Source organism: Bremia lactucae, linkage group LG4 (assembly GCF_004359215.1).
Source record: "Bremia lactucae strain SF5 linkage group LG4, whole genome shotgun sequence".
In the NCBI taxonomy this organism is placed as follows: Eukaryota; Oomycota; class Peronosporomycetes; order Peronosporales; family Peronosporaceae; genus Bremia; species Bremia lactucae.
In genome coordinates, this window is record NC_090613.1 from 4,153,442 (window position 1) to 4,171,005 (window position 17,564).

At 45.1% G+C, this 17,564-nt stretch overlaps 5 protein-coding genes across 5 annotated transcripts; 1 reads left to right on the plus strand and 4 right to left on the minus strand.

Annotated features, from left to right (window-relative positions):
* Positions 1-458: 458 nt before the first annotated feature.
* CCR75_004149 (uncharacterized protein) lies at positions 459-7,335 on the minus strand (the record flags this gene model as incomplete). The annotated part of the gene is made up of 3 exons (XM_067962239.1): positions 459-6,776; positions 6,854-7,098; positions 7,167-7,335. The coding sequence occupies 3 exons, from the start codon at positions 7,333-7,335 to the stop codon at positions 459-461; spliced, it is 6,732 nt and encodes a 2,243-aa protein (XP_067816542.1).
* Positions 7,336-7,628: 293 nt separating this feature from the next.
* CCR75_004148 (uncharacterized protein) lies at positions 7,629-9,794 on the minus strand (the record flags this gene model as incomplete). Its single annotated transcript, XM_067962238.1, has 1 exon — positions 7,629-9,794. The coding sequence occupies one exon, from the start codon at positions 9,792-9,794 to the stop codon at positions 7,629-7,631; it is 2,166 nt and encodes a 721-aa protein (XP_067816541.1).
* A 70-nt stretch (positions 9,795-9,864) lies between these two features.
* Positions 9,865-11,181, plus strand: CCR75_004147 (uncharacterized protein). Its single transcript, XM_067962237.1, has 2 exons — positions 9,865-10,837; positions 10,907-11,181. The coding sequence occupies exons 1-2, from the start codon at positions 9,899-9,901 to the stop codon at positions 11,105-11,107; spliced, it is 1,140 nt and encodes a 379-aa protein (XP_067816543.1). The 5' UTR covers positions 9,865-9,898; the 3' UTR covers positions 11,108-11,181.
* A 7-nt stretch (positions 11,182-11,188) lies between these two features.
* CCR75_004146 (uncharacterized protein) lies at positions 11,189-12,508 on the minus strand (the record flags this gene model as incomplete). Its single annotated transcript, XM_067962236.1, has 1 exon — positions 11,189-12,508. One exon carries the CDS (start codon positions 12,506-12,508, stop codon positions 11,189-11,191), a length of 1,320 nt encoding a protein of 439 aa, XP_067816545.1.
* Positions 12,509-14,706: 2,198 nt separating this feature from the next.
* CCR75_004145 (uncharacterized protein) lies at positions 14,707-15,109 on the minus strand (the record flags this gene model as incomplete). The annotated part of the gene is made up of 2 exons (XM_067962235.1): positions 14,707-14,743; positions 14,778-15,109. 2 exons carry the CDS (start codon positions 15,107-15,109, stop codon positions 14,707-14,709), a joined length of 369 nt encoding a protein of 122 aa, XP_067816385.1.
* Between the last annotated feature and the right edge of the window lie 2,455 nt (positions 15,110-17,564).

Here is a 17,564-nt window from a genome sequence, read left to right on the forward strand (position 1 = left end):
AGTATTGCTCAAGATATATCATCCGTAATTGCGCAACCTCAAAATAAAACAAAATGGTCGCAAATTCATCGGGATGGATCGCTGGGATAAACGGTTGCTATAGCAGTCGCTAGTAAGACCTGGCTGCATGAGAAAGCAACACCGGTCTGTCGCAAAGAGGACTGCCCGGATATAAAAATTAAATTATCGCAATGTCTGTACGATTGCTCTATGCTTTTCGTATATATATCTGGCAGGCAACTCATCTAATTAAAGTAACTAATTTCAGCCAATCACATCACTACCACGAAAAAAACAATTACAAGCCCTTTAATGCAAATAATTAATATGCTTGGTAAAAAAAAATCACATCAATTCAAAATGTACCAACTCGACGATTCGCGTAACTCTTAAAAAAAAACACGAACCCTTCTTCGCCTTAACTTGTGATCTATAGCAGCAGACTCAAACTCTTACACTCACCGCATCTGCGTAAAGCTCGAGCTACTAAACGCCGCCGACTGATTAAATCCGTTTGAAGTCGCACCAGTGCCAAATCCAAAGCCTCCAGTATTCGCAGCATTGCCAAACCCACTTGCTTGCGTCGTAGCTTGTCCAAATGTAGGCTGTTGCGCCCCAAAAGCACTAAATCCAGCAGAAGGGACCGCATGACTCGTAGCAACTGGTACAAAGCCACCGCCCATACGAGAAGCCATGCCAAAGCCCGCACTTGGCGCATTAAACGCCGATGGCGCCCCTAAAGTCGACGCTGAACCAAATGCTGGCGTGGCACTCGCGCTTCCAAATGCCGACGTTGTCCCAAAACGCGTCGCATTATTAAAAGCCGAAGTGCTTGAAACTCCAAAATTTCCAGTCGTTTTCTTTACGTACTTTTGTTCAAGCATCTGAAAGAGTTGGTCTTCTCGGCCCTTGTACTTTTCCAACGTCGCTTCCACGGCACTGAGTTTTGCAGGATTATACTGTTGATAAAATGCCGTGAGCTTTTCACGATAATTGACACAACCTGGAAAACTTGAGACCATTGGAGTCAACGTAGGTGGTGCATTAAATGGTGATTCACTTGTGGACTGGAAGGTGCTAAAGCCACTACCACTTGACACACCAAACGGTGAAGAAGTAGGAGCTGGTGTTCCAAAAGGCGACGCACTGGGTGAAGGCTTGACGGCCATAAAATTAGACGTTCCGGATGCTGCAAATGGACTTGGAGTACCAAAAGGACTTGCACTTGTACTAGCGGAAAGTCCTGTATTTATGTCTTGTATCTTGTACTTTGTCGCAAGGTTTTGAAACAATTGGTCTTCCTTACCCTTGTACTTTTGCAATGTCGCATCGACGCTACTGAGCTTGTCGGGATTGTGTTGTTGGTAAAACGCGACAAGCTTCTGGCGATAGTCCACAGGAGGTTTTCCAAATGGAGAAGACGTTGTCGAGAACGAAGGCATTGAAGCCGGTTTTGTGGCGTCGGATGCTAGTACGTTGAAACCAGTAGGCTTAATCGCGGTAGAACTAAGATTAAAGGACGATTGAGACGCTTGGAACGGACTCGTTGTCGCTGCACTTGTGCTTGAAGGCTTTGTTAATGCGTTAAAGTCGGTAAACGACGTCTTGGCTGCTGGACCGGCATGAGATTTTGGTGTCGCAACGTCGGACTTGGGAGGAACAGGTCCTCCATTTATATACGTCTTGACATCCTCTGGCGTTGAATTAGGAAGGTATGATGTAAAGACTTTTGTGAACAAAGCTTCTTCTCTTCCCTTGTGCGTCGTTAGCGTCTTCTCCACCACACTCTCGGTCTTTACTGGATTGTGTACTTTATAAAACTCTTGCAACAACATCTTGTAATTTGGCGCACATGCAGCAGCAACAGACGGTAAAATAGACGTCATCGACTTAAGATCTTTGCCTCCTAACGAAAACAAAGGAGCCGTCTTGGTATCAGCCTTGCACTTGTTCCCTGGCGACCTGGTTCCGAACGTTGGTACCGGAGACAACGTTGTCTTGTTCTTGTCTTTATCCACAGACGCTTTCAATACACTAGTGGTGCTGTCATTAGCTTGCCTAATTGTGTTCAAATTATTCGACTTCGACGCCATGCTAGGTTTTGGCTCGGTAGCTGACGTGCCAAGACTTGGTCTTTGAAGAGCTGTCCCGACACTTACACTCGGCTGAGGTGTCGACACGAGCTTCACGGGCTCCTTCTTTGGAGTCATCGCTTCCGCCAACGACAACAACTTGGATCCAGGTTCACTCTTTTCATTCTTGAATGAAATCGTCTTTAAGAACTCCTTCGGTGTGCTCATAGGAGAAGTCACGCGTAGCTGCGTCTTGGGCATGAGTTTACTAGTCGCTTCGACTCGAAGAGACGAGGAAGCTGAACGTGACGCCGCGGGGGATGCTGACGTTCGCCGGGGCGTCAAGAAAACGTCTCGAGGCTTGATTACATTGTTGCATAGCGACAAAAAGTGACAGCGTACATCTTGATTCCGTTTCTCAGTCGCAAGAATGGTCTCCATCATGCTCGTCTTACTGACAATGGAAGACGCGGCACCTTTGCAGCCAGAAGCTCCACTCACACGATTTGTTTGATGCGTACATTCACTATGCAGACTCAACTTTTCTATCTGGTCTGCTAACTCGCACGCCTTGTTATACTGCAGTTTGGACTTGTCAAATGTTTGCTTTAAGATACGAAACAAATGTGCACAAGACACGACACCAGTTTTGTCTGCACTTAATTTTAACGAGATGATGTGACGACTAAGCTCCATGCAGCACTTGTCAACTTCACTTAATTTCTTCTTTAACAACTCCCTCGCTTCCTTGGATCGCTCGTCAAGTGGCTGTTCATCCAGTGTTCTCTTCAAACCTTCGTCATTAAAACTGTCCAGGATTTCTCGTCCATACTCGAGCTGTTCGTGTACGTCCCCATCACTTCCAATTACGTACAAAACATCTTTTTCAATCTGATCTCGCGACTCATCGAAAGAGTTAATTTCATTGCACAAATTTAAAAGCTTGGCGCGAAGGTTGTCGACTTTTGATAACGTTTTTGAAGCAAATTCTTGATCAGTCGATAGAACAGTTGTGACACTTTGATTCACGCGCTGCAATGACTGATCAAAGTCGATAATCAGCTTCCACAATTGACCTTCCATTCGCGAAGAAGGAATGTCCTTTGCAGGCTTGACAGGACCTGCAAGCGGAAAGCCCTTGGCTTTTTCGAACACGACAGTGTTTGCTTTGACATCAAACGCACTCGTGTCGCCAAAATCGAGCGTTCGCTTCGTAGGTTTTTCGTCGTCCAATTTTTCAAATCGCTCATCCTTATTCAAAGTCGACGACAATGTATTAGATGAAAGCCTTGGTCTAGTCGAAGACGTAGCCGCTGGAAGAAAAGTAGCAGCACTCGTTGATCCAAACGGATTCGGCTTCATAACATTAAACGAAGACGTCGATGCGTCAAGAGCTTTATCTGTTGTCGCTCTACCAAACGTAAAGGCAGAATTTGTTGACGTTGATGACGACGACTGTGGCTTTGATTCAAAAAGATTTTTGCCAAAAGGATTGAAAGCAAATGAAGTTGACGATGGTGCGTCCTTCAAAGCGTTTGACTGGCCAAATACAGGAGGTTTTATTTTAAAGTTTGTCTCTTGGAAAGATCCACTGGAGCTTGTAGCCCCAAATGTAAGAGGCTTCGGCTTTGACGTCGTATCTGGAGGGTAGTCACCGCTACTAGTACTACCGAAAATTGGAAGTTTGGGCTTTGAATTTGTATCTGGAGGATAGGCACTGCTACTGGCAGTACCGAACGTCGGAGGCTTTGGCTTTGACGTCGTATCCGAAGGGTAGTCACTTCCATTTGAAGCGCCGAATGTCGGAGGCTTTGGCTTTGACGTTGTGTCGGGCGGGTAGCCACTTCCATTTGTAGCGCCAAATCTCGGAGGTTTTGGCTTTGACGTTGTATCGGGAGGATAACTGCTTGTAGAGGCAGAAGGCTTTGATTTTATTGCGGTGCAGGAGCTACTACTTGTAGACGTTGCTGCAGCAGATAAAGTTGCAGCTTTTCCAAAGCCCGCGTCCCACGAAGGCGCTGTGTCACCAAATGAGAAACCAGAGAACTTTACTTCATTTGCTGTATCATTACTTGAAGCTAGAACTCCGCCAAACGAAAACGAAGACGTAGATTCCAGAGCCGTAGAAACTGGAAAAGAAAACCCGCTTGAGCCGATAGAGCCTGCCGACGTCGCACTTGTCGCCATGACAGGTGCCAATCCTTTCGACGCAATAGGATTCAAAGCCTCGCAAGCGCCACACTTCATCGCATCAGGGCTATTAGTCACCATGCACTCAGAGCACTTCCAGCTTCCTTCCTTGGCTGTAAATTTTGAAAATACTGCGGCAATCTCCTCTTTCGACTTTATCTTAGTAGCTTGTGCTTGACTTGACAAGGTTTGATCGTTTTCGTCGCCTGATTCCAAATCTTCGTCGCCAAAGATCCAACTTACGTACCACGTAACAAAATCGTTTTCGTAGATCCGTCCATTATTGTCCAGATTTGCCACTGTGCTAGCATGAACTTCTTCATCATACGTCGATCCCATGGCTTTAAACAATTTTGGAAAAACAGTCGTGGCGATGTAATCGGTTCCTTTACAAGCAAGCGTGCGAAACGTGACCCGAGCAGTGTCTTCTTCTTCCTTACGCTGCTCGTCTTCGTCACTCGACTCATCATCATGATCCGCAAACTCATTTTCGTCATTCTGGCCGTATTTGTGCAAGAACGAATCATTTTCATCACACTCTTCAGAATCAGAATCTTCTTCACTATAGGTCGTGCTCATGTGCCATGCTACAAAATCCTTTTCATAGATTTTTCCATTCTTGTCAAGATGTTTCACAATACTATCGATTTTCTCTGCGCCATATGCCGAATCCATTGCTTTAATCAGTTGTGTGAGCTTTTCTGACTTGATGTAATCATTATTTCCCACAGCAATCGAGCGGAAAGCCATTTGAGCCTTATCTTCCTCGTTACGCGCTTCTTCATCGTCACTGCTATCACCATCATTCGATTTTGCAGATATACTATCGTCGCTTTGACCGTTCTCGTGCTCGCTTATCTGTTTTGGCAATATATCAGTAGAGCCACGAGCACTACAAGCGACAGTATTTGCAGACAATATGGCTGGAGAAGCGCCATTGACCGCGAATACAAAAGGCTTTACCTTGTTTGCTGCCTCAATGCTATGAGACGAAGTTATGCCAAATGAAAGTGACGACGACGTGGTCTCAGAAGTTTTAGAAACCGGAAAAGAAAATCCACTTGAGCCGATAGAGCCTGCTGACGTCGCACTTGCTGCCACGACAGGCGCCAATCCTTTCGACGCAGTAGGATTTAAAGCCTCGCAAGCGCCACACTTGACGGTATCGGGGCTGTTATTCACCATGCACACTGGGCACTTCCAGCTTCCTTCTTGGGCTGTAAATTTTGAAAAGACAGCTGCAATCTCTTCTTTCGACTTCATTCTTATTGACTTACACGATAAATCAAAATCCTCTTCTTCATCCGATTCCGGATCTTCTTCCAGAAATATCCAGTGCAAGTACCACGCAACAAAGTCATCCTCGTAGATCTTTCCACCATTATCGAGTAGTGCCATCGTGCGACCATGTTCTTCCTCGTCATATGTCGACCCCAACGCTTTAAATAATTTTGGAAACTCGTCTGTGGCAATATAATCAGCTCCGTCAGATACAATCGAGCTAAACGTCTTTCTCGCCTTTTCTTCTTCTTCTTTCCGCTCTTCCTCATCGTCACTCGACTCCCCGTTCGATAAAGCAAATTTATTCTCGTCATTCTGGCCATATTCCTGTTTATTTATTTCGTTTTGAAACTCGCTTTCGTCTTTTTCCACCTCACAACTATTCGTTATAGTCACAGTACGCTTTGCATTTTCATTAAAACAAGACGGTCGTTTCACAAATTCCACTTCGCTAACTGTTGTATCCACAAACGCAAAATGAATCAAAAACCCTTCAGTAGTAGCACAAGAAACAATCGGATTATGTGGAAATACATCATCATCGACATAAATGGGAACTGTCGCATTTAAATTCAATACCAAACCCATCGGAAACGAATCTTCATCGTTTAAATTCATTGGAAGTCGCGCTTGATACTGTTCTAAGGGTTTCCACAATCGCCATTCGCCTCCTTCTGGATCGGATACAAGCAACTCAAGGTCCGCACTTAACGAACATCCAAGGAAAAACATGCGCCAATCCGGTAGAAACACGGAAAAGTACTGATGTTGTCTTCCTTCGACATCATAGAAACCCACTACTTCATTCAGCTCGATACATTCGCGATTGTCATACAAACACGCCAACGCGCTTGTTTCTTCCTTCTTGTTGTCATACATCGCATACCCAGCTAGAAACAACGTTTCTTCGGCCCAATTGATGTGATGGACTTCAAATGGCTCTAAATTACAGCATGCTGGTTTGGCAATCGTACGAATTAACTTTAAACTCTCTTCAGTGTAAATAGCAATTGTTCCATTCGATAAACCGACAGCAATTTGGTCGCTAGATGGAGACCAGGCCACGGATAGAGCGGAAACAGTAGTATCAAGAGCTTTACGTACGCCTTCGAGCGTACACACCATAACTTGTCTCTCAAACGTAACAATCGCCAAGTGCGCGCTTGAATTCCTTGACCAGGCCATTTCCAGCACTTGTAGCTTGGAATAAGTATAAAATGGAGCAGGAGTGGCCTAAGAAATGATGGTGGAATCAATATATCATTCAAAATACAAACATGTATTTGTCAAACCAATGGAAATAAGCTTACCGCTTCTAGGATATGAGCGACTTCATAGAGCGCCACGGCATCGTCGTAGGCAACAGCGAGCAGGAGTTCGTCAACAGAGAGTGCAATCCAGTAAGCGATTGACGGCAGCTGGACTTCACGGGTCACTGGCAAGTCGTGAATCTCCTCCAGCGTGAGCTTTTGGTTATGGTCCATGGCCTCTTGGCGTCGCGTGGTGTAGTTCGAGCACGACGCTTGAAGATCGTTGTGCATGGTGAGTGTGAAGCCTGCAGGTATATTCGTTTAATCATGTAAAAATTGACTATTAAAGGGTCGGTTGCCGTGTCCGCATTACCGTTTTTAGATGCCACAAAAGTCAGGCCGTACGTGTTCCCGTGCTGCAGCAGCTGCGTCTTTTTGGACGCCACGGAAGAAAAGCTAGTAGTTTGAAGGTTAAGCGAGTATCCAAGGCGTTGCCTGCCCGCGTCAAGTAGGCGCACATGCTCCGTGTCCAGCTCTGCCATTGCGCCAAGATGCTGCTTTTTGTTGGATCACGCACTTTTACGTACAACACCTGAAGTAGGCTCTTACAAAGAATTATTGGCAAGTGTTTTAAACAGAAAAGTCAAAATCTAATTAGCTTGAATTGTTCAGAAATTCTTGAGAATAGTGACATTTTCCAATCTTTTTGCTTTTCGGTAGACCATTACGAAATTATCAAATGCCATATCATGGTTAAACCTGCTAAAGAACTTCGATTCAAGCAGCAGAAAAATGAATTCAGTGCCGAATCAATGGTAGCAAATAGATCGTTTGTCTATGACGCCATTGAAGCATCGGCAATCAAAAAAGGTTGCGTCCCAGCCACTTTTCCTTGACCATTTTGCAATTTCAAGCCACATCCGCTTGCAGTCGCTTCTTGCAGCATCGCTTCCGCCAAATTTCGACCAATCAAGCTTTCGACGCGCTCTTTCAAGTGTTGATTGGCGCTTACCTGATAAAATTCGTGACGGTCAAATGCGCGGTCCAATTGCTGCAAATAAGTCAAAAGCGAGTACAAGTGTCGCGACTCAAACACCGTCGGAGACTCTTTCAATAAGCGCTCTGTCTGTTGCAGAATTTGCGATCGAAGCACCTTTGGAGCGTCATTCGAACGTAATAGCCAATCCAAACGCTTTGCAGCTTCCAACGCGACAAATCGAAGCTGTTTGCAATCAGCTTGATGCTTTTCCTGGTCATCCAAAGACGCATCTTTTTCCAATACTTGTCGTAACGACTCCAAATCGTCTTGAATTAATACCAATTCACGGTATTTCACCACCCACGCCAATTTTCGAGGATGCACAAGATCAGATCGAGTCTCCAAGAACTGCACAGCTTCGTGCAACGGCGTCAGTGCGTGTCTGTCGTCACACTCTTTTAATAGCACATCACAGAGAGCATCGATTTCATCGAAATGGTGGCCACGCAACAGCCAAGAAATCGCGGCTGCGTACATCTTTTTACCGTGACACTCTTCCGCTCGATGACGCATAATCTCTCGCTGCGTGCGTGCTAAAAAAGCTTTTCCATGACAGTATTCCAAAAGTCGCTCAGTCTTAAAATCCGTCTCCAAAGGTTCACGAGCCAACGTAGATCGAATCGCTTGAGCTCCATACTGAGGACAGCATTCATAGTATCGGACTGCAACTTGCCACATACCACAGCTTGCTCCAATGTCCATGGCATATTGCAAGACAAAACGCTCGTATAATGTACAATCGCCTTCTGGCATAATTTCAAGCGGAACAATCACGTGATTTCGTTGCAATAAGTCTGCTAAATGGGCCGCCATCCACGAAAACCCCAATGCAATAATATCTTGCAATGCACTTTGAATATCATACTGCAGAATCGCCAATACAATACACTCAAAGTTCCCCATTTGTATCGTCTCGTTGCTATGCTTTACACGAAAACAATTTGCCATAAGAAATTCAAAACGATGAGCAATCGTCTTGGGTTCATCGAGAAACAATCGCGCCATCATGAGTTCATACCACGTTTCCGCACATTGATTCAAGACGTTTTCATTTGCACTTAAGATCTCTACAAGTGTTTTGAGTCCTGCGTTTGTCTTGATAAAACTATCGTTATAAAGCAAATACTGGCACGCAGTATGCCAATGGCTCCACTCGGCACGATCAGCTGAGTTCCAGCTCGTATCCGCTCTTCCAGGCATTGTAAGTAGCAATTTTTGCAACGCATGAAACGCTGTCAGTGTCGATGTACCCGTTGATGACATAGCGTGTCTCAATTCGAGAGACTTGTAGCTTGAATGTGAGGCTAAAAGACTCCAAGCACTAGCACCATTCCCTGCCATTACAAACGATTGAATCGTGCGATAAAACACGGGATCGTCTTCGGGCGTGAGCAGTTTTTTTAGTCGCTCACTCTCCTTCTCTGTTTTTTCAATTACGGTGCTGCAATAGTGCTCCTGGAGCCATCGTGCTAGCTCATACGCAAGCATTCGGTCCGCGCCTCGGGCGCCTTTACGGAGGAACAATAGTTCACAGAGATGCCATATTGCTAAAGACACTTTTAACAGATCCAAGAATTCGCTCTCGTCTTCTGAACTCGCGAAATCGTTGGTCATGGATTCAAGACGATCTTCTAGTGCAAAAATGCACGTTTTCAAGGCCTCACGATACTCGCGACTGGCGCGTGCGACATTCAAAGCACTGTGTTGTACGGTTTGCTGAATCGATACGAAAATGTCGAACGAAGCGGCCACGAGCGTGCGTAACTCGTGCGGCATGGCATCGCCAAACTCGCGGACCGGTGGATCGGACGCAGCGACCCACTTTCGTGCACTCTTGCCCCATGCGGCGCCAGCGGTCGACTTCGCCGCTGCTGCTTGTGTCAATTGCTTTCCAAAGACAAGCTCTTTCTCTGCGAGCGGGAGCTGCTGCGTTGAGCGCAGGATCTCCCAGGCGCTGACCATGTTTCTGGGGTATGTAAGGTAAACGTAACCGTAATTGTGTGGGTTAAATGCAGGGTTTTATTTCAAATCGCCCAGTTTGGGTGAATTTCGATGGTCGTAACATAATGCGTAGTTCCGTGCGGCTTGTAGTGCTCGGGAATGGCGCGCCAGGGGCTGAGAAGCAGGCAATGGCGCTGAGTCAAAGACTTTGTAAGAAGATTGCGGACGACCAACGGGCGAAGCGATCAAATGTAATCTGCTTATCCATTGAATACGTGCGTGTAAGCTTAAAAAGAGCATTCTGGCTTCCGCCGCAGCTGCAGGTATACGGCGCCAATCTCCTACGCAACCCATTCTTTGGTTACAATGACTTCGACATGAATCAATTGGTGCCAAAGGCACACGAGTCAAGCGCTCTTAACGTCTTTATTGGTTGTGGACGGAGTACAGTCGCGCTTTGTGCCTTGCTCAAGCAGCGACAGCCTACAAGGACGTTTAACGTCCAAATACAGCACCCGCGGGTGTCTCTTGCATGGTTTGACACTGTTATTGCCCCACGACACGATTTTACTACTACAACACGTCGAGCAGACAATTTATTGCTAACCTCCGGCACGATTCATGACATTACACCCGAGGTCCTATTGCAACATGATTCAACATGGAAAGATAATTTAAATGACAAATTACAAGGGCGACAAAAACGTGTCGTGTGGCTAGTGGGTGGACCATGTCGTGGCTTTGCGTTCACCAAGCAAGAGACAAAGCAAATGGTCGACGACTTCAGTCAAGCGCTTCCGCATGAGGACGAATTGGCAGTTCTCGTGACGTTTTCACGCCGTACTCCACGACATGTGCAGACTATACTGCAGCATGAATTAAACGCTCGGTTTGCAAATCCGGGACAATTACTGATCTTTCAAGGCACGGAAGTACAAAATCCATACGTTGCGCTGCTTGCGACGGCTAGCTTTATTGTGACGACCCCCGACTCCGTGGCCATGACTACCGAAGCCGTGGCGTCAGGGAAGCCAGTATTTACAATTGGTTTAAACTTGTGCAAGGTAACTGACTACCTATTTATGCTCTTATACTTGTAAGCGCTAGTCTGTTTACTCGTTACATAATTGTAGGGCAAATTCCGACGTTTCCATCAACATCTACTGAGCATGAAAGCTACGGCTCCACTCACGGCTTTAAGAGCAACAACAACGCTCCAATGTCATTCTATTCAGAAGCACTCCAGTGCATCAACTGTGCTTGAAAGCGAGCTCTCTGCGATCACGGACTCAATCGTGAAGCGCATTTATCAAGCACTTCCAACTACCAATTAAAAAACCCACCAGCATCAAAAAGCACTCGAGTGTATTCATGGACTTAACCTCCTACAAAATCAAAGACAAAGGTGCAAGTACTCACGACTCATCGTCACTCTCTTCGCTCTCTTCTTCAGCATTCGCAAGCCACTCGATAAACGGTTGCAACAACGTTTGCAATTGCCCAGCCACTTCTTCCGTCACTTCCCAGTGCGCATATTCCTTTCGAATGCCTTTTGACGCCCACGCCACGAGGCATTCTTCTTCAAGCAAATCTTGGTCATACAACAATTTCAACACAATCGGGTATGCACTTAGCAACGTCGGGTACTTTACCGCACAGAAATGTTCAGCAAGCGCAAGCAACTGATACTGCGAGTGGTGGCCTTCCATCAACTTGGCAAATACAGGAGCATACTTGCTCACTTGATTGCTCGTTAAAATCGCTTCCGTCAACGCTGAGCGAAAGAAAATCACAAGACGATCCGTTACTGGCAATGCCGAATTAATCTGCTGACGACAGAGTTCGTCAAACACTTCGGGTGGCGAGGAAGACGTTGTTAAAAAGCGCTGGAGATTCGATACCGCCAAATCCAGTGCATTCTCGTCATCTACTTGGAGATTATCAAGCGTCGCCACGACTTCTTCAGCTGCTGCAGCACTCGCCATAGCAGCAGCAGCAGCAGCTTCAATCGCTTCAGCTTCAGCCGCTCGCGCTGCAACAGCTTCAGCCGATAAATCTGTATGCCACACGACTTCATCATCTTCCGATCCCAGTGGTTCCTTGTCCAAGCTCTTGTCTTTCGAATGTCGTTTCTTCTTGTCCTTCTTATCTTTCTTGTCCTTCTTCTCCTTCTTTTCCTTCTTCTTTTTCGTACCCACTTCATCTTCCGGGTCGTCCGACCCGATTTTTTTATCCTTCTTGTCTTTCTTCTTGTCCTTCTTCTTCTTCTCGTCTTTGGAACTTCGTTTTGCAGCCGTGTGTTCTTTAAAGATAAACGTCGTGAGTTTATGGTTCATATCCACGGGCTCCACGGCGCCACAGGCATAGCACTTGTGAAAAATCAATTGGCCTTTAAATTTGTACTTGGTCTCGGGCAAACGACAGCCAGGACAGAGTACAAAGCCTTCAATGTACTTGGTTAAGTGCTGTTGCATAAGTCCAGCCTCAAACGCCCCATTCACGATCGCACGGTCTGTCTTGTCGTCGTACTTGGACTGAGCCCCGAGCTCACAACCAAAGAATTTACACACTTCGGCCGTCGAGCGATGCAAGGACGTTGCAATGTCGGCACAATTGACTACCAATGTCTTGATACCATTGCCACGGCCTTCAATCTTGGCAAGGAGGCGTGGCATCTTGTAGCGGTATTCCGGGTCCTCGACCGACTGGGTGCCAGCAATATTCATCAACGACATTATAATGCGATACACTGGATACGAGCAATGGTTTGAGTCTTTCAAAGCACAGTCACGTTTTTAAAGAGAAAGAAGAATGGTGGTGGATGGGATCCGGAGGATGACGCACGGCTTCCTGTGTCTTTCGTTTACAGGGCAACGAGCTTCGCGAATCAATGTGGTCGCACGGGATTTTCAAACGCATGCACTGTAGGCAGTCGTTAAAGGTCGCACGGCGAAGATAGAAGTGGCTACACTGTAAGCAACTGGCGGGCGATAAAGAACAAGCACGCGGGAGTGGCGGGAAAGCAAAAGGCTCGACGCTTGCGGGCCAACGGTGTTAAATGGGAAGTGGCGCCACTTTGGTCGAAACCAACCGAGATGTCACGTGAGTGGACAAAATTTGAATTAAGAAAAAAACACGACTGGATTGGTTGAAATGCAAATGATAAAGGGATGGCTGATTTGTTGACACGGTGCGAGGATATTGACCATTCAAGGGAACTTCCTTACTTTCATGCTGTTCTTTCTGCTTCAAAGCTTCATCTTCATACTAGATTGACTTGGCCGTCGAAAATTTAATGGGCGTGAAACCCGAAACATTGCGTTTCTCACTCCTCTTAGCTAATAAAGTATCCAGGTCGGAAGGTGGGAGGTGTTGGGTGGGTGGGTTCCACCTCTTAGCTTGGGATATTTCTTATAAAAGTAACCGATGGACATTTTAATATGCATTTCATGAATCAGAGCTTAAGGAACGCTATTATGCAGTAACTTATTGAACTCGACGTTTCTTCAGAAGATTATCTGGTATGGTATAGTATGGATAGATTGTTGCAGTAGCAATAACGGCTTAATACAATGATAGACTGTGTTTTTGCAATTTGCAAGTTACCAAGCGAGATAAGTAACTTTTGTCAGAAGCGCGTTCGCGCGACAGCGAGCGCAGCAATAGCTGTCCAGCTCTGTTATTGAGCGTATCGATGATATTATTCTGCAAAGACCCTTTGGCAATTCCTGGCGAAGACCTGCTTAAGCCGATTTCAATGAAGAAATATAGACGAGGATTAGGTTGTGGATCTTGATCTCTACTCAGCCGCTAGTTATGCCGTTGTATCAGTCTGGTCTACTATACTTATATGGTTTTGACACTATCGATGCAATCAACTTCCGCTACAATTCGAGGCGTAATTCAAATTGCCATAGCCACATGCATTCTGCAGTATTTAGCAAAGGCAAAATATTGAGTGAGCTTGATAGCAAATATCCAAGCACGATCTGGCTCATTTATTTAAGAAAACGATACAGAAGTTTTATTTTATTTTACCTATCTCCAGTCAGCACTGGACGCGCGCAAAGAGAGAGACAGATAAGACTTTATTACATGTTTTGGATTAGTAGATAATTAAGTTAGTATTAAATAGATAGAAACAGAAGAACTTAATTATACTACATACAGTTTAATTTAAACACTCGAGCGGCAATCCGGCTCCTCGTGCGCATTTACTAATAAGAAAGTAGTTTTTAGACTGATTTATATTTAATCGCATTAAATATAAATACTATTTTCACCAATCAAAAGTGTCATATCTGTAAATGACAGTAATATGTATTGCGAGCGTATCTTTCGAAAAACATCGCGTAACGGATGACGCTAGCCGTTATCCCTCATAATGTGAATTCACCTATGTGCATCCCAGCCCCATACACAAGGGTTGGTCACAAATGTGAACCACACCCGAGTGGTGGGTCTAATTACTTTATTTAAGTAACTGACCATCCCCTTCAATAAATCAAGTGTACTTAACGGGAACTGTGCAACATTAGGGCAACTTTAGCCACTTACAGTCTTCCTCTGCACGTACTAATGTACGTCCCCGTTAATTACACTTCGTGTACTTCAGGGGATGATCAAATACTCAAGTGAAGTGATTAGACCCACCACTTGGGTGTCGTTCACATTGTGACCTGCCCTTGTGTATGTGATGCACCTGAGGGCATTCACATTACGGGGATGACGGTTAGCGTCATCTAAGAAACGAAGTATATTAGAAAAATACGCTCGCAATACATATTAGTGCATATCTACAAATATGGCGTTTATGATCGGTTAAAATAGGTCTTANNNTTGTCTTTCTTCTTGTCCTTCTTCTTCTTCTCGTCTTTGGAACTTCGTTTTGCAGCCGTGTGTTCTTTAAAGATAAACGTCGTGAGTTTATGGTTCATATCCACGGGCTCCACGGCGCCACAGGCATAGCACTTGTGAAAAATCAATTGGCCTTTAAATTTGTACTTGGTCTCGGGCAAACGACAGCCAGGACAGAGTACAAAGCCTTCAATGTACTTGGTTAAGTGCTGTTGCATAAGTCCAGCCTCAAACGCCCCATTCACGATCGCACGGTCTGTCTTGTCGTCGTACTTGGACTGAGCCCCGAGCTCACAACCAAAGAATTTACACACTTCGGCCGTCGAGCGATGCAAGGACGTTGCAATGTCGGCACAATTGACTACCAATGTCTTGATACCATTGCCACGGCCTTCAATCTTGGCAAGGAGGCGTGGCATCTTGTAGCGGTATTCCGGGTCCTCGACCGACTGGGTACCAGCAATATTCATCAACGACATTATAATGCGATACACTGGATACGAGCAATGGCTTGAGTCTTTCAAAGCACAATCACGTTTTTAAAGAAAAAGAAGAATGGTGGTAGATGGGATCCGGAGGATGACGCACGGCTTCCTGTGTCTTTCGTTTACAGGGCAACGAGCTTCGCGAATCAATGTGGTCACACGGGATTTGCAAACGCATGCACTGTAGGCAGTCGTTAAAGGTCGCACGGCGAAGATAGAAGTGGCTACACTGTAAGCAACTGGCGGGCGATAAAGAACAAGCACGCGGGAGTGGCGGGAAAGCAAAAGGCTCGACGCTTGCGGGCCAACGGTGTTAAATGGGAAGTGGCGCCACTTTGGTCGAAACCAACCGAGATGTCACGTGAGTGGACAAAATTTGAATTAAGAAGAAAACACGATTGGATTGGTTGAAATGCAAATGATAAAGGGATGGCTGATTTGTTGACACGGTGCGAGGATATTGACCATTCAAGAGAACTTCCTTACTTTCATGCTGTTCTTTCTGCTTCAAAGCTTCATCTTCATACTAGATTGACTTGGCCGTCGAAAATTTAATGGGCGTGAAACCCGAAACATTGCGTTTCTCACTCCTCTTAGCTAATAAAGTATCCAGGTCGGAAGGTGGGAGGTGTTGGGTGGGTGGGTTCCACCTCTTAGCTTGGGATATTTCTTATAAAAGTAACCGATGGACATTTTAATATGCATTTCATGAATCAAAGCTTAAGGAACGCTATTATGCAGTAACTTATTGAATTCGACGTTTCTTCAGGAGATTATCTGGCATGGTATAGTATGGATAGATTGTTGCAGTAGCAATAACGGCTTAATACAATGATAGACTGTGTTCTTGCAATTTGCAAGTTACCAAGCGAGATAAGTGACTTTTGTCAGAAGCGCGTTCGCGCGACAGCGAGCGCAGCAATAGCTGTCCAGCTCTGTTATTGAGCGTATCGATGAAATTATTCTGCAAAGACCCTTTGGCCATTCCTGGCGAAGACCTGCTTAAGCCAATTTCAATGAAGAAATATAGACGAGGATTAGGTTGTGGATCTTAAATCTCTACTCAGCCGCTAATTATGCCGTTGTTTCAGTCTGGTCTACTATACTAAAAGGTTTTGACACTATCAATCAACTTCCGCTACAATTCGAGGCGTAATTCGAATTGCCATAGCCACACGCATTCTGCAGTATTTAACAGAGGCAAAATATTGAGTGAGCTTGATAGCAAATATCCATGCACGATCTGGCTCATTTATTTAAGAAAACGATACAGAAGTTTTATTTTATATTACCTAAATTTTGCAAGCAGTGTAACGGGGTGTATCGCTGCATGAAATTAATACTTAAAGATTGTTAATTAATATTTATCTAAAAGGTAGAGAATATTTGGAGAATATTACTTTACATAGTAGTATTCGGAAGGCTTTTTACATTCGTAGATATAGGCCATTATATCTACTTGCTCCGCGGTCCAGTCAGCACTGGACGCGCGCAAAGAGAGAGAACATGTTACATGTTTTGGATTAGTATATAAATAAGTTAGTATTAAATAGATAGAAACAGAAGAGCTTAATTATACTATATACAGTTTACTTTAAACCCTCGAGCGGCAATCCGGCTCCTCGTGCGCACTTACTAAGAAGAAAGTAGTTTTTAGACTGATTTATATTTAAACGCATTGAATATAAATACTATTTTCACCAATCAAACATGTTATCTCTGTAGATAACACTAATATGTACTGCGAGCGTATCTTTCGAAAAACATCGCGTAACGGATGACGCTAGCCGTCATCCCTCATAATGTGAATTTACCTCTGTGCATCCCATCCCATACACAAGGGTTGGTCACAAACGTGAACCACACCCGAGTGGTGGGTCTAATTACTTTATTTAAGTAACTGACCATCCCCTTCAATAAACCAAGTGTACTTAACGGGGACTGTGTAACATTAGGGCAACTTTGGCCCGTTACAGTCTTCCTCTGCACGTACTAGTGTACGTGAAGTGACGTAAGGCACCACTCGCACTGAAGCAGTACAAGTCGGCAGTGCCCCGTTACACCTGGTAGCACTTTATACTCCGTCCAAGGACCACAGTTCCATCATCTAACAAGTCCATGTTAGATGATAATGGAAATACGAATCATGTTTCGCGTGATAGCTACTCCTTCCTAAGTGACATAGAAAGGAGTGCGGTCGAACGACTGAGTTCGAACGTAGAGAATGTCATCCTGGCCATGCTATCAGGTCTGGAGAGAGATGCTCTCCATTCAGCCATTGCCAAGTTCATATAACATGAATTTGACGAGGCGAAGGAGAAAGTAGCCTTGCTTAATCAGCAAGGCTCACAACAGGCAGAACTGTTGAGTTTGCACACGCGTCGTCCGGAAACCTTAAGATTGGCATCTCTAAGTATAGGGAAGTCGAAGAAGACCCCCTCTTAAGGTG